The following is a 21,224-nucleotide window of genomic DNA, read 5'->3' as shown; positions in this document are numbered from 1 at the left end:
GCTAGGCTTATTTCTTTTAATCTAGAAGCTATAATCTTAAAACTTAATATATAGCTATAGACCTTAATACCTCTTAAAGGAACTACTTAACTATTAATACTATAATCTTTAAAGACCCTAAAGATAGTAATAAAGGCCTAATCTTAATTTAAATACCTTAAAAAGTAAATTAAAAAATATTATAGTAGCTCTTTAAAGTCTATTATTAAAGCTTTAAAGTTAGCTATTAAAGTAATAAAAGTAGTTATATATAAAGTTACTTTATTAAAGGCTAAATTTTATAATCTTTAAGATATAAATAAGATATTAAGCTAATATTAAAAGGTAAAAAAAACTATATTATAAAAAAAATAGATAATAATTATATAAGATATATTATAAGTAATTAATTAAATAGATATTAATATATAAGTAATAGTAAAATTATTATAAAGTAATAATTAAAGAAAGTTAATTAAATAAAGTATTTAGTATTATAATATATATAATAAAAGTAGTTATAATATAAGAACTTATTAAGTAGTTCTTAAGTTATTTAAAAAGGAGTTTAATAAGTAAAAGCTAGTATTTTAAACTTATAGCTTAAGCTTTTAAGCTATAGGTTTAAAAGGTTAAGGAAAGTAACTTATTTACTTAAATGACTTACTTGCTTATTAACTATATTATATAAGATTAAAAAGCTATATATATCTAAAATACTATAGTAATATAAAAAGGCTTAATTTTTATTTCTTATTTACTTAAACTTAGTTTAATAATATTAATAACCTTACCTCCTTAGCTAGGACTAGAAAAAAATTTAGTATTAAAATTAGTTATAAGATACCCCTGCTCTCTTCAGGCTACTTACGTCTTCATAAATCCCATAAGCATACACCATGCCGTTATAAAGGTCCATGCCTTGTCTTGCAAGTTGCTCGCCGCTATGTTGCTTACAGCCAGCGTTACCCTGATTATGCAATCTCAAGTACTTGTTTGAAGGTTCCCCAATTGCAGATTGCGTATTTCTATGTCGTTTGGGGACAAAAGAGCTATGTGATATAATTCGAGCTTTCCAATCTCGTTTTATTTTGAGGAGAAGATCCAAAGATCGGGACGCGTTTTCATAATACTCGCCGACCTCTGCTAGTGCCTGGGAGCATGTTTCCAGGTAGGAAATAATATCCACAAGATCGTGCGTGTGAGTGATAGATAGGCTTTCAAAGACCAACAATAGACCTGCTGAGAATATGATACTGACAGCTTGGATGTTAATTCGTCGGAGAGTGTAAAGCCTCTCATACATTCGAACGAGTTTAGCGATCATGACGGCCGAGTCGAGACAAACTGCTCGAGGGTCCCTTAGCTCGCAAATCTGAGGTAGAGATGGCGAGGTTCGATCTTTATAGAGAAATGGTCGATGCACATATATCAAAATTTGATAGTACTGCATGCTATTCCCCATAAGTCGGGATAATTAGCCCTCTTGATTCTGTGCCAACGGATCATTGTAGACCACTTACTGGAGTAATATCAGATGTGGCAATGGGCATTGTGACATGTCTTCAGCATCAATTTGTAACTCCATTGACAGAGCAGACTTCCATTCACGAAGCTCAACAACCGTTCTGTTTGCGACCGAAAGAAGATCTTCAGCTGAAGCGGACTTGGAGCCATACCTATAATACGGTCACCAACGTCACATGAAGAAACGGGGGTATTTGTTACATGATATTGCCAAGGGCGTCCATAGATTCACATAAAAACACCCACTGCCGGGCTATCAAGTCCACCTGATCGCTGGTGTTTGTCAAAGTATCACGAGTTGAAGAAGGCCTCTCTAGGCCCACTGGATTCCATTGTGGCGTCGCGTGCGAGTTGTCCATGAATGGTTTTTGGATGGTGATGTTGCCGGTGTTGGTTTGGAATGGTCGCCCAAGGTAGAAACCCCAAAGACTAGGAAATCGTCAGCACCGTCGCTGTGCCAAAAACACATGCAAAAAGAGTGGCAGGTGTCTAAACATACTGATCTACTATATAACATCCCCAGAATGCGATGCTCCTCGCATTGGCTTCAGCATTAGACATCTCCCCATTGGAGATGTAGGGCCCCAGGTCGATATGAAGGCCTAAGTCAAAAGAAACCCTCATGGCCATCCCTGCACATTGATGAGAAACACGCTGTCATTTGCAAAGTAGGGAGAAGCTGTGATAAACGCACCGCTATACAGCCATCCGCGTGCCTCCCGCGCTGAGGCAGCCTCAAAAGTACTTAGGATCACCAGCGCCTGGACTGTCGCGACTTTAGGGCAGTCTAATTCGATTTCCAGGAGCTCCTTTAACTTCCCTATATATTCTCTGGCAAGACTCTCGAATTTGCGCCTAGGATCGTGGAGTAAGCAACCATAAGCGCATCTGTTAAAAGTGATTAGCGGAAAGATTTACGGCCCTGTCCTAAAGCGGATTTTTCTCCTACATGGCATGTTGCAAAAGAGGTGAGTAGAATGGTGAGCTCTCTTGACCTTTCTGCCACAGTGATTTCCCATGAGAGTACATTTCCCGATCAACTACATGAAAGGCCGGGTCTGCCCATGAAAAGTAAAGAGCCTCGAGCAAGGACTCAAGGGCAGAATCGGCGTTTTCACTAGTAGCACAACGTACTGACGAGCCCGGACTCTGGGCGGACGGGAACGACCCGAAGTCTGAGGTGGTTTTCCATTTTGTGAGGCCGAAATTCGAAGTTGCGCCGAAGAAACGTGACTGTCCATTCTCCATCAAATGCAGATGACCCATCCGGTCGGAGAGCTGAAAGACTAGTTCTTTCTCATCTTCAGAAGCTTCGTTATTGCCTAGAGTATTGTTGTCGTAAGCAGCACCGGTGGTGATGCTGGTGCTGCTATGAGACACATCTAGTGATGTAATATCCGCCAGACTGCTGGAACTTGTTGGGTCAATCCCCAGTTGACAATCCACCCAATCGATCCAATCTAAGCCAAAGTCAGTGGCACGGGCTTCTTGCTCAGTTTCTGGAGCGGCCATGGTCGTTTCTGTCGCCGGGAAAGCCTGCGTCCTTGAGTTGGCTGGGAATACTGAGGTAGTTTCAGTGGGAATGTCGTCGAGTTCCAGCGGCATCTCGACAGCCAGACTGAGTGATTCAGGTTGATGTAGAGGGTAAGTTCCGTCTACTCCAACAATTATATCTTGATCGCGACCAGTCGAGCCCTGGACGGTGCCGGATGGCGGAATGCTATTCGCCTCATAGCCATGGATCATCTTTTCGTAGATAGCGCGATCTTCGTCATGAACAGGCGGGAGATCTAAACCATGTTGTTGAAACAAGGGCTCTAACTGTCGAACGCGACGGACAAAGATGTCTAAGGCTCGTTTAAACGGTACCATGAAGTGCGCGTTCAATCTTAGCAGAAGTTCAATAGAAGGTAATTATTGGATGTAGGTGCGTGACAAACCTCCTCTTATCATCCTGGGCCTGGTAGATGCATTTCTTTCTCTTCGACTCGCATCTTCCGCAAGTAGGTTGATTCCCATCGCACTGCCAACTGTGGGTCAAAATCCACGCCGCAGCAATCAAGGCAAATGAGGGGTAGTTGTCTCACTTTGAGCTTGCTGACTCTGCAGGCTGTGCAGGCAGTCGAAACATTCTGCCTGACGCTTTGCTGCCCCTTTGTCTTCGTGTTCTGTGACATGCTGGTGTGTGTATGGTGAGGACGGTGATTGCCATGAAGTGGGGGGAAACAAAACGAAAAGCGAGCGTTGTTCCACGCGCGTTGACGAGTCAATGACGATCACGGCGAGGTCCACTCAGAGCACCGTACGGGGAAACGAAGCGTAGTACGTACCGGCAATAGTCAATTTTTGTCAGCGTTTGGATGTTTTCGGAGTGTTCGGATGCCCTAAGAAGAAGCTACTTATGAACACAGCCCCCTGATTTGCCGCTTGCATGGGCAAGGGCGGGGACACCTGGGGAAGGCTAGGTGATGCCTGAGTGGCCTGGCCAATCTCCTCTTACAATTAAGTTCGTACGTACATACTTGGTGTTCGGAGGGCAATTTCCGACCCCTGTCACATTTTGTCTTAAGTGCTGCTGGCAACAGATACGAAAACAAATGACTATGTAGCCATGTAAGGATAAGGTTCTGCTACGGATATACTCCGTACTAGTCTGTGGTGCCATGCAACCGCCCTTGCCCTTGCCCGTGCTACTCCGCATGGGTTGATTCCTGCGAGAACTCATCGTGGATAGCCCTCAACACGACTTCATCCTTCTTCTGAACATCACTTGTTTCGTATTTGATCTCGTCCCCGAAAATGGCGGCCATTTCCTCGAGCGGGACACCCTTGGTCTACAGTTGATAAATTCTTAGCAAAAATCCAAAGAAAAGAACATATCGACATACCTCGGGGAAGAAAAAGTATGCCACAAAGATCATGATTGTCGTGACTACCATAAAAACAATATAGTACTTCCATCCAATGGTTTCAAATGCTTTGGGGGCACCGGAGAGGAAAAGAATGGTAGCGACGAACAGTCCTGAAACGGAGATACCAAGACCTTTGGCACGGACTGGAGTCGGAAAGATCTCAGCAGAGTATATGTAGCTTGTCGCGTCGATCGTCGAGGAGAAACTGGGGTAAATGGTCAGGACGTGTGTAAAGGAAATGAGAGGATAGGATATTGCCGTGATACTCACCAGACCAAATGGAAGAAGAGGAAAAACACGGCAGCTGCCGCCACTTTGGGATCGCCATTCTTGTTGAATATAGCGACGGTGATGCATTCCCCAGCAAGGCAAAGGGTAGTACCGACGAAACCAACAACTAAGTAGAAAATTAGAAATCAGGATAGTCTATTGTGCAACAAGGCAGCCTTACTGAGCATAGGTACCCGTCCAATCTTGTCAACAACTAACGCGTTGAAGAGGTTTCCAAATGGGCATATAGTGATCCAGCCTGCCGACAGACATAACTGTTGGATCGTGTTATAACCGAGACTTGCGTAAAGCATTGGCCCGTAATCTATTATCTGGTAAGATTGTGTGCAACGGAGTCAACTGTCGCTTCAACTTACTTGAGATCACCATGGTGGCAGTACCCTGGGCCGCAAAGCATGTGAGGAACCCCACCAAACATCTCTTCCGTAAAGTTGGCTGGATAAGGAGATCACGGTAGCCTGTCGCCATTTCCTTTTCACCTTGTATTTGTGCGTGCAAGACACCAAACTCCAGCTGCATAGAGGGCTCAGAATCATCCTCTTTGAAGGCATGAACAGATTTAAAAGCTTCGTAAGCTTCTTCAATGCGCTCGCATCGGATAACTTTTCGTGAGAAGTCAGTGTCAGAACAGTGTTGGTCAGAATCTTCGGAGAGCAGACTCACGGTACCGAGGAGACTCGGGAACTTTGAGAACACCTAGACAGAGCAAAAAAGGAAAGATACATTGAATGGCGAGGGGCATCCTCCACTGGGCACCTCGGACGTTTACAAAGTAGAAGCCCACCCCGAGCCAACTTGCGATAGAATATCCCAGACAGAGCATCACTCCGTGTGTGCCGACAAGCAAGCCGCGGATCTGTGGCGGTGAGAGCTCGGACTGATATAAGGGAACAAGACACAGCAGCATGCCTATTCCCACGCCAGTAAGCGCTCGGGATATCATAAACATGGCAATGTGAACGCTGCCTGCTTGCAAGGCTCCGCCAACAAATGAGAAAGAACCGCCAATGAACATGGCCATGCGGCGCCCAAACGCATCAGCTGCTGGCGCACTGACAAGTGTTCCAATAAGTCCCTGTAAAATGTGAGGTGCTGTCTTCCCCGTGGAGGATCCGAGATATACATACTCCGGAGTAAAAGAGCCCGTTGATCGCGCCCAGGAGTTGCGCACGGTTTGATTTAGTGTCCAGCTCGAAATAGGACAAGAAACTGGGCTGGCCGAGTGTTGTGCTGATGATTGAAGAAGAATAGCCATAGGTAACACTCCCTAAAGCGACAAAGAGGACCAATGCCCATTGTGAGCTGTTGAATTTCGTCATTGTAATGGAGTCGAGAATTCTGCTTTTGGGCAAGATGCAGAAACAACTGAAAAGCCAGATGTTCTTGGAAGATGTGTCTGAGACCGAGGTTGATATTTCTGTTCGTAGTCTTGGTATACGTAGGATTTAGTTGTCTGTTCTCATTCATCACCTTTGTTCGCAGCCTAAAGGTCAACCTTATAGGCGGCAGTTAATCACATAGTTGTCAACTCCTGAGGGTTCTCCGGGAAACCTTAAACTCCGCAGTCCCGGTTGATGGTACAAAAGACTGCTCTGGCCCTCGGACCAGGCTGGCGATGTGGATCCCATTTGTTGCTGGAACGGAATTAAGTTCCCGATTCCAGATCAGGTCACTTGACCGCTAGTTTTCGCGGGGTATGGGGAGTACCTGGAGGCTAACGATTTAGTTCACTGGGGAAGAACTGCATGTTCACCCCATGTGGCTCATCAGACCAGTCTGATCGATCGGGTCAATGATGTGCATATAATACAGCCTGCCGGTTCTGACCCAGCACTTGCACCCGTCCTGTCTTTATCAATGAGCAAAACGACTGCAAAGGCCGCCAAATATCACACCCGTTAACACCATGGACTCGCAAGAATTCAAGAACGTTCTTCAGCGTCTCCGCAAGCTCGAGGACGAGTCAGCGCTGGACAGCCTGCTCAATCGCTATTGTTGGCAAGTCGACCTGATGAACTGGGAAGAGTTCGGAAAAACTTACATTGAGGATGCTCGCATGGATTTTGAAGCATTTGGAGAGATCCGAGGACGTGAAAATATCGTGAAGGCCACCATCCAGGCAGAGGAGCGCTTCGAAAGTATGCAGCACAGCATCACAAACCGCGAGTTCACTATCAACTACTATGATGATAGCCTGAATGGACGAACTAGCGACAGAGCTACAGCCACTGCCTACTTGATATTCGCTATCACCGAGGACTCCCGCAAATCTCCGGGCAAACACTTCAAGATGGGTGGACCTTATCATTTCGAGTTCGAGCGGATATACGACCCTGATACAGATGAAGGCAAGGCGTGGAACGCAAGGGGATGGAGGATTTCCAGCATGAAGCTGCGTTTGATCTGGACGGAGAACGAGGAGATAGATAAGTTTGGAGTGTTCACCAAGGGAAAGGCTAAATCTTTGCGTTAGACGAACGCGCTGAGGACTAGATAGCCCACGTGAATTCCAGAAATCCAAAAATCTGTATATGCAGCCACCCTACTCTGCTAAGCAGCAAACCCAGTGGTTAATACCAGTAATTTAGACTTTGAATCATGCCGTTTGATAGTAGTTACAAAGGACAAATTCAGTCTGTTAGATGTATATAAAGTTACTATAAGATATTACTTCTTATCTAAGCTCTGTATAAATAATAGACTTAGCCATAAATCTTTTATATTTATCTCATGCTGCTTGATCTACTGTTGACATTCTGTTGTTCCTTGTCCTACAATGAACCCACTGCGCGATTTACGTAGCTTGGTAAGGTCAAGCCGACCGCCAACTTCAATTGAAGAAGTCAAGGCTCTCTCAATTAAAGCTGGAATGCTTGTTGTGACTAATCACGCTTTGTACAACATCATTGCAATCTTGTAAGACCGCCCCCTCATGTGCTCCACTGCGCGACGGGACCCTTTTTCCGATGTTGGTTCTTAACCTCATCGAGACTAGCATGCGAACCACGCTAATTGAAGTGTATTTCATACGACCCTCGCTTCGTAAAGCATCAGGTTGATGGAAGCGAGACAGATGCCCCAGTTCACTTCAGCCTGTCTCTTCCCGAGCGTTTCCAGCACATTCGACATAAGTGTAACCGGGATCGAAATTCCGAGCGGAACAGGCCATCTACTTGAGAGTGTATGATTATCTCAAATCTTTCACGATAAATGCGATGATAAGTCCTTTACTTGCTACAAAAAGTGTATAAAGATGAAAAAAAAATATTTAAGCAATGTCAACACATATTGCGCACTGAGGAGGTCTCCGATTCAGACAGCATCATTCAATCCCCTAAGAGCGAGAAAGAAAGAGAAACTTGAGAAAATGACGTCACTAAAAACACAGATCGTTCAATCCAAGGGAATCTATCATGGCCTGCCAGTATTTTCGCCTGATATTAAAGGCCTGACGGCTGTTGTGACAGGCGCCAGCGGTATCTCTGGGACATACATGGTAGGTAATTCCTCAGAATGAATTGAATCGTATAGAAAGACCGTACTGACACAGACCCTTCTGCTGGGGCCTGTTCTTCCAGCTGAAAGTTCTTGCCGAAAATCCTCAACGATGGACTAAGGTCTACGCACTCTCCCGCAAACCGCCTGGCGGCGCCTGGCCAGCACATTTTCAGCATATACCAGTAGACTTTCTCGGTGGCTCAGACATAATTGCAAAAGTACTGAAAGAGCATCAAGTGAAACCGGATGTCGTATTCTTCTATGCCTATATCCAGCCCTCGCCGCAGGAGGGTGGCACTATTTGGAGCAATGTGAATGATCTGGTCACTATCAATAGTGAGTAGCTGTAGTTTGTGCATATCAAGGCGATCGTTGAGACTAATACGGCTATAGAGGCTCTGCTCAATAATTTCCTTGATGCACTTTCTTCAGCTGACGCGGTTCCTTCCCGAATTCTTCTACAATTGGGGGCAAAATATTATGGCGTCCACCTCGGACCTACAGCGGTTCCCCAAGAGGAAGACGACCCGCGCGTCACTCTAGAGCCGAACTTCTACTATCATCAGGAGGACGCGCTGATGCAGTTTGCTAGAGACCACGATATCGGCTGGAACACGACCCGACCGGCTTCCATTCCAGGAGCTGTCACAGACGCTGCAATGAACTTGTGCTTACCCCTGGCTATTTACGCTACGGTGAAAAAGCATCTGGGACAGCCAATTGAGTACCCTAGCGACATCGTGGCCTGGGAGATGACAGAGCAATTGTCAAGCGCTCAGATGAACTCATATCTGGCCGAGTGGGCTGTACTCACTCCAGAAGCCAGGAACCAAAGTTTCAACTCATCGGACGGTAGCGCTTTTTCCTGGGGTAAATTCTGGCCGAAGTTTGCTCATTGGTTCAATTTGGACTATCGCCGCCCAGAGACGCAGCCGTCTGTGCAATACAGAGAAGTCAAAACGCCTTACGACCCGCCTCCTCGTGGTTTTGGGCCACCAGCTGTTCTCCGTACAAGATTCACCCTGGCAGAATGGGCTAAAAGACCGGAGGTCCAGAAAGCTTGGAGTGAAATTGCCGAGAAGTACAACTTAAGGAACAACGAGCTGGGTGACACCGATCGGATATTCGGGTTTACTGATAACTCTCTTATGTGGTCCTATCCTTCAAACTTCAGGTAAGAGGCCTGCTATCTCAGCGAGAGTGATATTTAGCTGACTGCTTCTAGTTCCTCCAAATTAAGGAAATATGGGTTCCACGGGTACGTTGACACCACTGAGTCCATACACGAGGTTTTCAAAGAATTTGTCGAACTTAGAATGATACCTCCTTTCTGAAGAGCTTTAAGTAGCAGTTCCACTATCCGTAAATAGCTTAGAAAAGCAGTCTTAATACTTTCGTCCCGTCGTATCACTTCATTGAGATATATAGTTATCGCATAAGCATAAGAATGAACACGCTTAGTGAATATCCCTTAGTTGTTCTTGACTGGGATTATCCCATTACATCTTTCATGTGAACAGTAACTATAAAAGTATCCAGCACATCACCGGACAATAATAGAAGGTTTACAAATATTGCATTGGAACTCTATCTATTTCAGAGACTTGATAAAAGTTCGTATCCCGTGTGTCGAACTGACTTATGACTGTAGTTCTAGGTAGCCTGAAAATGCAGCAATATGAGTTTTTTTATCTCAAGTTTCGTTGCTGGCTGTCTCGCGGGATGTAGCAAGATAGGTTTACGATTCGCCAGCCGTCGTCATAATGGAATACCCCGCCAGTCAGCCGCCCCTTCAGCTTGTAGAGGGCCGACTAATCCGAATTTCGGGCAGCGGGTAGCAATCGTTGGATCTGGCAATGATTTCATGGTATCGTTGTACAAATTGGGTTCCCAGAGCCAATTTGCGTCCCGTTGCAGGGGCTCATTTTAGGTAACCTCAAGATACGTGGATCGCTCCTCGCTTCGTGCAGGGAGAATGAGCACATAAAAAACTCTGTTACCGGCTTCAAACAAAAAGGATAGAGCGCATTTGGAAAGTAGTTATAGATACCTAGTCACCTAATATTTTAGAAATCCAGAAAAGGACTATGCCGAGCATTCCGGAACGGCACAAGTAGCGAACGCTTATCCAAAGCACACTTGATATACGCGTACAACTTAGAAGATCGCCACGGCGTTAGGTGGACTTGCAATCCCACCAGGTATCTACGATTAATATCAGACTGTGGAACGACTAAAACGGGTATTGACTGAGTTTTACTGACCTTTAATGGAATGCTAGACACGAAGAATGTGTAGCGATTCAGGCGTTGGCAAACTTGCGCGAGTTCTTCAAGATAAAACATTTCTCCGAGCGGCATGCCCCATCCCCCGATGCACCATTGATGGAGCATGTAAAGGCCATCACTCTTGGCCCCAAGAGGGCACTGCTCAAAAGCAGGCTGGTCCCCCGCTACAGCCGCGAATTTGTTGTCCCATAGCCAACGAAGAACTTCTTTCGAAGCCTCGAGGCCAATATACTGGGGGATCTCTCGTTGAGCTATCTTCTTCTCCTCGACTGGGGAAAGTTCCTCATATGCTCTGGTATAGCCGGTACGGACGAATAAAATATCTCCCGGCCGGAAGCTAATATCTGATTCTCTGGCAACTGCTATAATATCTTCAACGGGAATACCGATGGAGGTCATTGGGTCATAGGCTCTACCTTGGCGGTCGGCCCACGCCGCATAATCAAGCAATACGCCGCGACCAACAATTCCCCCCTTTTCAACCCACGCTAGAAGCGCAAGAGTTGTGTAAGTAAAATATTCCCATGCCGAAGACATACTTCCGACTTACCTTGAATGCCCAGAATGTTGGTTGTTTCCAGCTCCTCTTGGACATGCCCATTGTAGTACCGGCATTCATCGATGTATCCTAGACCAACCGTCAGTGTAAGCAGACTGTACTTCGAACCCCAAAAGAAACATTGAAAGACGCACCGAAATGCCTGAAACCATCCCATTGCGTACTTCCTTGGGTGTCGAAGGTGACAGTTTCATCATTGACAGACCGATGGACTATGCTATTCATGCCACGCTTCATTGGCTTACGCGCGAAACTTGGGTTGGTGGGGAGATTTAGAGACCAATCTAAAGAGACCCGAACACCTTCTTGGATCTCCTGACAGGCCTCCTTCACCGTCTCGGGCGTTAAGAGGTTCAGGCGTCCCAGTTGGTCATTTTTGCCAAAAAGACCCCAAGCATTCCCCCGAGGGCCCTTGGGATCCAACGGCAGCTCGTCGAATGTGGGCCAGGTGACCTCATTCTCTGGCGTAAATGAACCCATGCTTGTTCTCAAACCACCTCAGGGCCTTGTTGCATTGAATAGAAGCCTCGTCGCGTGAGACTAATATATCTCTATGCGAACACGAAAAAGAAGAGAAAAAGAAAGAAAAAGAAACACGGACGTATTCAGAGCAGAGATTGTTTTATTAATACTTGCTTTGAGTACAGTACGCGAATGTTACAGGCAATATATAAAGAGGGTGAGGAATAACAGGGTTCGGGATTCTATCTCCTTTAATGGTCGGAGACGGGTTTCCTGGCCACAACCGCACTGCAGGGGGTGTCAAGTAGTACCTACACTGAGCCTTTACTCTAAGAAGCAGGATAGGCTATGCTATTATTGAAACTGCTGGCTGAGAGATAGGCATGCGCCTATCAATGAGTTAACATCTATCAGAAAAACTTCGGAATCCATAGATATCATTCTCTTTAGTTTCTCGAACAAACGGTAGAGGGCTTTCTTGTTTGATGGTTTTATTTAAGAGCGGTCAAGAATGACTCTCGTAAATACATGCGTGCATACTATTTGCCATCAAGATATCCTTCAAAGTTGTCTCCATCCATCTTTTTGGGCATCCGATCCATCAAGTGCCTTAAGATATGCTTGTATTTTGCCAGTGATGCCTTTGGAATCGAGGCCGAAACGATCGTAGTTGCTCTCATTAGATGCAGAATACCCGAAGGTCGTCATTCCAATGCTCGCAGTTACATATCTTGCCCAGACAGTAGCGACGTATTCTTCCACGCTGACAATAGGCTTTCCATCTAAGGGAAAGACCTGCTTTTTATACCTGGTCTCCTGCAACTCGAACAAATCCAAGCTTGGCGCGCTCACCACCCTAGTCGGAATGCCCAGAGCTGTCAGTTTATTTGCTGCTCCCAGAGCGTAGTGCAGGTTGGAACCGCAGCTAGCCAGGGTAACTTGATGGTCATCCATCTCTCGCACTACATAGGCTCCCTTGCTCACTTTGCTTCTGTCTGTTCCAGGAACGGCTTGGACGGGATCCCGTGCAAGGGAGAGCATGCATGGATTCGATTTGCACCGGAGAGCGTACATCCAGCACCCGATCAGTTCTTCGGCATCGCACGGTCGAAGATAGCGTAGCCCAGGCATAGCGCGGAAAAGTGAGTCAACCTCGACTGGCTGATGAGTCGGACCGTTCTGACCTTCTTCTGTGTTGAACATCCGTCAGTACTGCTCTTAGGTCCACAAATGGTGCATACTGGCACTCACGGAAAGAATCATGGGTTGCAATATGAATAGTCGGTAAATCACTCAAGGCGCCCATGCGCATGGCGGGAGCTGCCTGCAATGAAGTCAGATGATAGTTGCACCATGACAAGATTCGGTAGTAACCCACGTAGAGAAAGAAGAGCATAAACGTTGCAGTGACTGGAACAAAAGTTCCAGGGTGGTATGCAGCTAGACCATTGGCTATGGCTGCCATTGCGTGTTCTCGAATTCCGTGGCGCAGGTAACGTCCCTTGTAATCAACCTCAGGATGGAACACATCAGTCTCTGTATACTTAATTTGGTTGGAATTCGCCAGATCGGCTCCGCCACCACAGAGTGAAGGCACTGCCTGCCAAAGTAGTTGGAGAATGGCCCCGTTTGACTCACGGGTCGCTTTACCACGAAATTGCGCGCTGTCCAACTCTGAAAGTAGTTTTATACCTGGGTCAGTAGAGCTGCTGAGTCGTGACTGAAGTATCCTACCATCTTCAGGGTATTGCTGACAGTAGTGCTCCAGGCGAGCATTCCACTCACTATGCAGGCGCGCTCCATGTTCCTTTCGTTCGCGGAAGAACGAGAGGCTTTGGGGTGAAACCACATGAGAAGAGGCAGGGTCTACGCCAGTCTGCCTCTTCCACCGTGATACACTTTCCTGGTCAATAGCCCCGTGGTGCGCTTTGAAGGTTCCTGCAACTGCAGTGTCGACGCCGATAGTTGTGCGCACGTTGATAAACGTAGGCTTCCTTTTGTACGTCGTAGACAATTGTAGAGCAGCCACGATATCTTCGACGCTGTAGTTACCATCCATCACATCAATGACCTGCCAACCCTGCGCCCGCATCTTGGCGTTGGTGTCTTCTGTATTAATCCAATCCAGAGGTCCATCACAAGTGACGGCGTTATTATCATAGATGAGAGATAGGTTGTCAAGCTGTAGACTCCCAGCTAAGGAAATAGCTGTTTAATGTCAGCGATAGCGTAATATGAATAGATTGGAAAATGCTTTCCTACCTTCCGTTGCGACACCTTCCATCAGACAACCATCGCCGGTAATGCACCAGATACGCGATTGTATTATGCTTATATCTTTCTTGTTGAAATTGGCAGCTAGACTTTTAGAAGCAATAGCTAAACCAACTGCATTGGCAATTCCTTGCCCCAGGGGACCAGTGGTCACCTCAATCGCTGGGAATTGGATCTCTGGATGAGCATGGCAAATGGTATGATAACCGTTGATTTTTGCGCTACCATATCCCTTGAGCTCATCCATTGTCCAAGCATCGTATCCCACAAGGTGGTTCATGACATAAAGGAAGGTACTGGCATGTCCTTCACATAGTGAGATTATGTCCTTGTTGATAGTGGTAAGGTGACATACCGTTCGACAGGACGAATCTGTCCCGATCAAACCACCCTGGGTCATTTGGATTGTAGCGCATAGCATACTTCCACAGGGCAACGCCGATGGCGGCCATGCCAATCGCTGAGCCACCATGTCCGCTTCCATGCTGATTACACAGATCGGCCACAAGACTGCGAACAGTAAGGACCGCCAAGTCATTTTCTGACTTGGGAATTCTGTCGCTGGGCTTCTGAGACTCGTTCGAGGATCCGATTGTCATCTTGCAGATTCTGTCAATGAATGCATAAATTCTCAATATGAAACTGACTGATTCGCCCCCAGTACCGACTGTTTATCGGTTGCTGTGACCTATAAAGCCGTTGGCTCGTTACTCTCTCCCGTTCCGGTGGATATACGGGGTTTATGCCGGCGTCGGGATACGTTTTCCGACCCGGTACGGAGACGAAGATGCTTCGGCACGTTTACTTAATATTGTGGACACATCAAAATCAACGAGTTTAAGAATGCCCAGCAAGTGTTTCCGAGCTAAAAGTCCCGAAAAGAAAGGACTCGAGGCGACGCTAGAAACTGCCTTTGCCAAGATGCGACTGATCACGGTCCGTGATCGGATCTTGGCCGTCGTAGTCACTAATTTGATAATCCTGGGGTTCAGTGCCCTTACCAAAACCACTTTTGCTTTTCTTCACTGGATACGCTCATTCTTGTGGTTTTAGCAAGACCCAAACTCAACATGTCGCTATGGCACCCCCTGGGCTTTCCACGCCTCCGACGGCGTTTAAAGATGTAATTGTCAGAAAAACGACTACCTTTCTACTTCCTCGCGTACGTGGCTCGACCGTCTCAAATTCCACGACTCCCCAATGGGGAAGACCAATTGTGGTCACCCATTTTGTTAGATTATTTAACGTCTTCAAAGGTGACACCAGTATAAAACAGCTGGCCTTTCTGGTAGGCATACTGGATATCCTAAGGTCAATTGTGTCTTCATGAGTCGATGCAGGAGACAACTGCAATCACATCTGGAACTATCCAAGTGAGATCCCGTTTAATTATCAATCTCAATCTCGTCATCAAGTGCACATTCTTGGATTCACAGACAATGTTTTATAAATTTGTGACTTAGTGAGCGTCTCGAAACCCCAGGCTTTTGGATAAACTTGAGTGGTTAATTCAGCTGCAATTGTCGTCTGCGTCGAATTCCCCGATTTGTTTCCTTGATAACGGACGTAGTGAGTAGGCTTAGTGATGCTCTGATTCCATCAACGTTCAGAGTGGCCATTGGGGAAAAAATGAATGCGTTGCTTCGACTTACAGCTAACCTTAGCCGTCTTTCCATATCTATCATGAAAACTTCAGATAACCCTAGGGAGAATTGGTGACCTTAAGATTAGTCAAAATTGGGGAAGGCATAGCCATCATCAACACTGTCATTGCCGTTCATTGAACTTTCTATTATATTAAAACTAAAGTGTATTTTCTAATCTTATAACTAACTTTTAAACTTAATACTACTACTGCCTTCTAATTACCTTAAACCTTCTCTTAGCCCTAATAGTACTAATATATATACTATTATAAAACTTTCTATTAAGCTTTTTTTATATATTAATATTTTTTAATATTTTTAATAATTATATACTATACTTAAAAGATCCTTTAAGTAAATCGCTATCTATATATTAAATTTAAATATAATTTAAATATAATTTTTCTAAAATAGCTTTTTAATTATTTTAATTCTCTTTTTATCTTAAGTTCTTTAAAGAAAATAATACTGTTTTCTTTTATTAAATAATATTAATAATACTTAAAAAAGATTAAGCTATTGTATAAATAATAATTTTTTTTTTTAGTTACTATTAGCTTTATTTAGGGCTATTAAGCTTTTAAATTTATAATTAGAGGCTTAAATAGTAAGGCCCTTATAGTAAGCTAGAATTATAAGAGTTAGTATTAGTTAAGGTTTATCTACTTTAAGTAGTGTAATTACTGCTTTAACTAAGTAGTATAAGTACTGCCTGCAGGTTTACCTTTTAGCAGCTATATTAACCTTTTTCCTTTACCTTTACTAAGAAAATACTAGGCCTAATATATTTATTATACTTAAGTATATTTACTAACCTAACTTTCCTTATTAGTTATAGTTACTAATATAAATTATAATTACTAATAGGATACTTATATATAAAAGCCTAGAGCTTAATTAAGGCTATTATATAATTAGCTATAACCTTATTACTATAATTAAATTAGTATTAAGTTAGGCTAATAGTAAAGATTACTATAAGCTTTATATAATAGCTATAGCTATTAAGAAAAACTTCTTATTTAAAAGCCTATCTAGCCTAGTTAAAATAGCTATTTTTAATTATACTTTAATTAATTTAATTAGCTATATAGATCTAGCTTATTTAGGTTATTTTACTTATCTAGTTTAGCTAGCTAAGGAGCTAGCTAGATTAAATAAGCTAGAAAGGGCTATAAAAAAAGGCTTACTTTTTAATATAGAAAAAGTAGCTTTCTTTATTATATTAATAGGTCTAAACTTAGCTTTATATAAAGAGTAGCTTAAGAATGTAATTATTAAGGCTAGTTATTTATACTATATCCTCCTAATTATATAAAATTAAAGTATATTTATAAATAGAGTTCTAGGGTAAAGGCAGGGTAATAGCAGGGTTCTATAAAGGTTTAAAGGAATAAGGTTGACTTTTATATAAGTTAGTTAGTGAAAGTTAAATTAACCTGAAGTTGATAACGACTTTATTAATTAAATACATATGCCTAGGTATATAACTAACTGCCCTTATGTCTGAACTGTAGATAAAGTGAAATTAATAGTAAAATAGTAATTAAACTAGAGATAATAATCTTATGATTGAAGAAAGCTAGCTAAATAAGGATTTTATTATTAAGCTAATTAAAGTCTTATATAAGAATTAAAGCTATAGTAGCCTTATAATATAATTCTAGCCTTTTAAAGCTATTATATTTTTTAAAGTTCTTTTTATATACTAATATAACTTAAGGTATAGTTAACTATAGCTTTATTAATATAATTATAAATATAAGTTTAGTTAAGATATTATTAATAAAAGATTAGTCTTATTAAAGCTACTATTTTAAAAATCTAAGGTATTTATAGTATTAAGCTAATTTTTTTTAGCTAAGGGATTAGAAGTACTTTTATATACTTTTAAAGCTAGCTAAAAAGTTATTATTTAAGTTTAAATTATATTAGCTTTATATTATAACTACTAGTTAGTTATTATAATATTTAAATTATAAGCTAAAAGTATTATTTATAATTAAGACTTATAGCTAAGAGCTTATTCTAGTAAAGAGAACTATTATAACCCTAGCAGTTATATTATATATTACCTATAATTTTCTTACTAATTATTAAAAGACTAATAACTTCTATCTCAGTCTATAATAGAAACCTAATTATATTAGGACCAAGGACCTATTATTATAGTCCTAGATTAATATTATATATCTTAGTCCTTAAACCTTAATATATTAATATATTCTATAGCTAGTATATAAAGATACTTATTAGTACTTTTATAGAGTCTAGCTTACTAGCTATTAATAAAACTTCTTTATATTAATTAAGCTTAATATATATTAAATCTACTATTAAGAGATATAACACTTTAATAACACTTAGCTTATACCTTATATAATCTGCTAATAATAAACCTAAGCACGGCTTAGTTTAATACAGTTAGACCCGACTGTCACAAGAACCTAGTTTATTAAACTTTTATTTATAATACCAGAACAAAGTTCTAGCACATATAATTAAAACATTAACTTTCAAGGGATTTCATATTATAAATTGCCATGTGTTAGGCGAAGTTAACTCGATTTATTCCAAACATTCTGCTATATTACTCAGCAACAGGACGCCGAGCTCCACCGGTTTTCTAATACAAGTAACGCCAAGCACAAAGTTATAACCAGTCCGTTATTTTATCATTTCAGGAACTTCTAATCTGAGAGCTTCTTGGGGTTTACGGGCAATGACAGTGGCTAGATGTGAAGCTTTATGACTACCATGGTGTTACGGCTTCGGATACTCCTTGCGAGAGTCATAACACTATATCATGTACTATTGGGTCTCTCTTTATCTTATAGACTTCAGTTCAAAAGAAGCTTAAACAACAGGATACTAGTTTTAATTCTATTGTGTAAGGAAACCACCATCGATAGTAACAAAGTTACCATGCACGAAGTTGCTTCGGTCACCTAGCAGCCATACTACTGCCTCTGCAACTTCCTCTGGGAGTCCAAACCGCTTGAGTGGGGTCCAGTTATTAGCCTTGTCCAGAGCGTTGTCTCTCATCTCTCCCGGTTCGTCTGTTAGCGGGGTCTTAATCCAGCCAGGAACAACTGCATTTTGCTTCACTTGAGGATGATCCAGAGATGATGTTCGAGTCAATCCCAGAACGCCATGCTTCGCCGCAGTGTAAGCACCTGAGTGGTAAAGACCTGAGACAGCAGCTAGTGATGCGATATTAACAATTGAGCCACGCTGTAGAGGAGCGTAGGTTCTTTCAGTCACGTCAGCTGACACGTCCTGGCGTTGGGAAAACCTTGATATACATACCCATTGTCTCGTGGTTCTTGAGCTTCCATCTGTCGGATCTCCTCACGGACGCAGAAGAAGACACCGGTCAAGTTGGTTCCGAGGACCCTGTCCCAGTCCGATGTCTCGGTATCGCCAATAGCTTTCTTAAAGCCGATGCCAGCGCAATTGACAGCATAATCAATCCTGCCAAATGCCTTGACTGTTTCGGAAACTATTAGCTTAACCGACTGCTCGTCTCGAACATCTGCAAAGACTGCGATTGCCTTGAACTCAGGGTTCGTTGCGATCTTGACAAGTTCCTCTTTGACCGCAATTGCCGCCTTCTCGTTGAAGTCGGCCAATGTAATGCCAGCGCAACCTTCACGCGCCAAGAGCAAGGCGATTGCTCGGCCAATCCCGGAGCCGGCGCCTGTGACCAGAGCATATCCAGGAACACCGAGGGCAGACTTGGTTGTTGAAGAATTTGAAGACGACATGTTGAAGTGAAAAGTAGATTGTATATTGTAGCTACCGCAATATGAGGGTCTTCTCGGGCCTTGTTTTATAATCACAAGGTCTTTCAGGATCTCTTTGTCAATCTCCACACTCTTCTCCGTGTAGTCTCATCGGAAATGCCATTTCCGACCACCGGGATTTTAGTATGAATGGCAGCGCCGAGCTCGGGGTAAAAATTCCTGAGGCGGATCCAAATTATTACAATCTACATCTATTGTTAGACACGGGTTCAAGTATCTGATGAACAAAGGTGACGTCGGACCGCGTGCGATATCCGTCTGCCCATTCAAAATTGTCCAGCAAACGCCAGGCCATGTAGCCCTACACCTCCGTGCCTTACTAAGCTTGCTTGCTCGAACCAACTGGTAACATTAGAATAAAACGATCTGCAACGGATCTAGTAGGCTGAGATTTATCAGCACTTAGCCCCACAATGCGTTATAGCATTACTAATTCTGCCCTCATCGTGAGACAAAACACGGTAATAGCATCATTATCAAGCAATTTGTTCCAAGAACTATTTAAAGGTAAATTTTCACAGCGATGAAAAAGCAGACCCACAGCGGTTATATCTACATCTATAAAGACCGAAACCTCTTCTTCATAATACACTTAACATGTTGATTGAGCTACGAACATAAGTCATCGTTCACTCTCATCTAAATTATTCCAGATTTGCAATCGGCGAAGCAGCATGACAATCGGTATTTTCCCCGCTGCAGGCGGACTCGGAGGCAGCACATACAAACATCTCCTGAAGCTTGTTCCTGCCGATCAAGTTGTGCTTATCAGCAGGAACCCAGACAAAGTGCCGCAGGAATACGCGCAAGCTGGTGCCGTGCTCCGTCAGGCCAGCTATGAATCAAGCCCGGAGGAACTCGCGAAGGCATTCGACGGCGTGAAGACCTTGTTCCTAATCTCTTATCCAAGCCATGTTCACAAGTATCGAGTCAAGGTATGTATGTCACTAGTCACAATGCAACTCTTCATTATTAACGTACGCCAGGTCCAAATTCCCGCCGTAGATGCCGCCCGCCGTGCAGGAGTGAAGCACATATTCTACAGCTCTTTGGGATTCGCCAGTTTGAAGAAGTCCAGCTCCTTGGCCGAGGTCATGCAGGCACATCTCGACACGGAAAGATACCTTGCCAAACTCGCCAGCGAAGATGAATCTTTTACCTACACATCCATCCGAGAAGGTATCTACTCTGAGTCGACCCCGATTTACACTGCCTTTTTCACTCCTGAAAATGCCAGTCACAAGAAGGAAATTCTGATCCCGCACGATGGCAGCGGGCCCGGAGTAACCTGGGTCAAGCAGGACGAACTCGGCGAAGCCTCTGCACGCTTGATTGCCGATTATGTCGCAGAAACGCAGAAATTTGAGTATGTCAATGATATTGTGACTCTGACTGGAATACGAGAGTGGTCACTGGCCGATACAGTCCACCTCTTGGCCAAAACACTTGGAAAAGAAGTACGCATCCGGCAGGTCAGTGTGGATGAGTATGTCGCGCAGCCGCAGGTATTGGAAAAGTTCGGATCGCGAGAGAACGCCGTGACCTGGGCAACAGCCTGGGATGCTATCCGAGCAGGAGAGACAGCAGTGGTGACGCCAGATATGGAGAAGATTTTGGGAAGGAAGCCTGAAGCTTTTGAGACCACGATTGGAAATATCTTGGGTCGATAAGGATTGTTAAGAAATCATCTGTCATTTTATCGATAGTACTACTCGAAACAGAGCATACTAGTGTCATATGTGGTCACTCAGTACTATTTTCCCTCTATCTTTCTTTTTCTGCAAGCATTGCTCGTCCAACAGTAAAGAGCCATTGTTCAATCGCGGCAGGGTCTTGACAATAGCTGCATCTTTCAGGACTGAACTCGAATCCCAACCGATAAGATAGTAGTACAAATAGACACTGCCAATGGGCGGCCTGCAACACTTCAAGGGCCTAGTCGACGTATCGTCGCGTCCCTTCACGTATGAGGATACTGAAGC

The 21,224-nt window shown here is 43.5% G+C and overlaps 8 protein-coding genes across 8 annotated transcripts; 3 read left to right on the top strand and 5 right to left on the bottom strand.

Moving 5' to 3' along the window:
* Window positions 1-1,498: 1,498 nt before the first annotated feature.
* On the bottom strand, window positions 1,499-3,378 carry FVEG_16699 (hypothetical protein; the record flags this gene model as incomplete). Its single annotated transcript, XM_018905939.1, has 5 exons — window positions 1,499-1,658; window positions 1,708-1,935; window positions 2,006-2,138; window positions 2,201-2,394; window positions 2,456-3,378. The coding sequence occupies 5 exons, from the start codon at window positions 3,376-3,378 to the stop codon at window positions 1,499-1,501; spliced, it is 1,638 nt and encodes a 545-aa protein (XP_018757032.1).
* An 818-nt stretch (window positions 3,379-4,196) lies between these two features.
* Window positions 4,197-6,028, bottom strand: FVEG_16700 (hypothetical protein; the record flags this gene model as incomplete). Its single annotated transcript, XM_018905940.1, has 7 exons — window positions 4,197-4,340; window positions 4,395-4,623; window positions 4,689-4,815; window positions 4,870-5,013; window positions 5,066-5,311; window positions 5,373-5,784; window positions 5,837-6,028. 7 exons carry the CDS (start codon window positions 6,026-6,028, stop codon window positions 4,197-4,199), a joined length of 1,494 nt encoding a protein of 497 aa, XP_018757033.1.
* A 587-nt stretch (window positions 6,029-6,615) lies between these two features.
* FVEG_09974 (hypothetical protein) lies at window positions 6,616-7,182 on the top strand (the record flags this gene model as incomplete). The annotated part of the gene is made up of 1 exon (XM_018899042.1): window positions 6,616-7,182. The coding sequence occupies one exon, from the start codon at window positions 6,616-6,618 to the stop codon at window positions 7,180-7,182; it is 567 nt and encodes a 188-aa protein (XP_018757034.1).
* An 894-nt stretch (window positions 7,183-8,076) lies between these two features.
* On the top strand, window positions 8,077-9,541 carry FVEG_09975 (hypothetical protein; the record flags this gene model as incomplete). The annotated part of the gene is made up of 4 exons (XM_018899043.1): window positions 8,077-8,205; window positions 8,288-8,543; window positions 8,601-9,381; window positions 9,433-9,541. 4 exons carry the CDS (start codon window positions 8,077-8,079, stop codon window positions 9,539-9,541), a joined length of 1,275 nt encoding a protein of 424 aa, XP_018757035.1.
* An 823-nt stretch (window positions 9,542-10,364) lies between these two features.
* Window positions 10,365-11,534, bottom strand: FVEG_09976 (hypothetical protein; the record flags this gene model as incomplete). The annotated part of the gene is made up of 4 exons (XM_018899044.1): window positions 10,365-10,412; window positions 10,472-10,983; window positions 11,046-11,123; window positions 11,189-11,534. The coding sequence occupies 4 exons, from the start codon at window positions 11,532-11,534 to the stop codon at window positions 10,365-10,367; spliced, it is 984 nt and encodes a 327-aa protein (XP_018757036.1).
* A 543-nt stretch (window positions 11,535-12,077) lies between these two features.
* Window positions 12,078-14,389, bottom strand: FVEG_09977 (hypothetical protein; the record flags this gene model as incomplete). Its single annotated transcript, XM_018899045.1, has 5 exons — window positions 12,078-12,706; window positions 12,768-12,840; window positions 12,895-13,724; window positions 13,779-14,096; window positions 14,146-14,389. 5 exons carry the CDS (start codon window positions 14,387-14,389, stop codon window positions 12,078-12,080), a joined length of 2,094 nt encoding a protein of 697 aa, XP_018757037.1.
* A 3,930-nt stretch (window positions 14,390-18,319) lies between these two features.
* On the bottom strand, window positions 18,320-19,203 carry FVEG_09978 (hypothetical protein; the record flags this gene model as incomplete). Its single annotated transcript, XM_018899046.1, has 2 exons — window positions 18,320-18,689; window positions 18,746-19,203. The coding sequence occupies 2 exons, from the start codon at window positions 19,201-19,203 to the stop codon at window positions 18,320-18,322; spliced, it is 828 nt and encodes a 275-aa protein (XP_018757038.1).
* A 518-nt stretch (window positions 19,204-19,721) lies between these two features.
* Window positions 19,722-20,912, top strand: FVEG_09979 (hypothetical protein; the record flags this gene model as incomplete). The annotated part of the gene is made up of 2 exons (XM_018899047.1): window positions 19,722-20,177; window positions 20,229-20,912. Exons 1-2 carry the CDS (start codon window positions 19,917-19,919, stop codon window positions 20,910-20,912), a joined length of 945 nt encoding a protein of 314 aa, XP_018757039.1. The 5' UTR covers window positions 19,722-19,916.
* Window positions 20,913-21,224: the final 312 nt, after the last annotated feature.

Source organism: Fusarium verticillioides, chromosome 9, assembly GCF_000149555.1.
Source record: "Fusarium verticillioides 7600 chromosome 9, whole genome shotgun sequence".
NCBI classification, from domain to species: Eukaryota; Fungi; Ascomycota; class Sordariomycetes; order Hypocreales; family Nectriaceae; genus Fusarium; species Fusarium verticillioides.
This window is presented reverse-complemented; position numbering and strand designations above follow the sequence as displayed.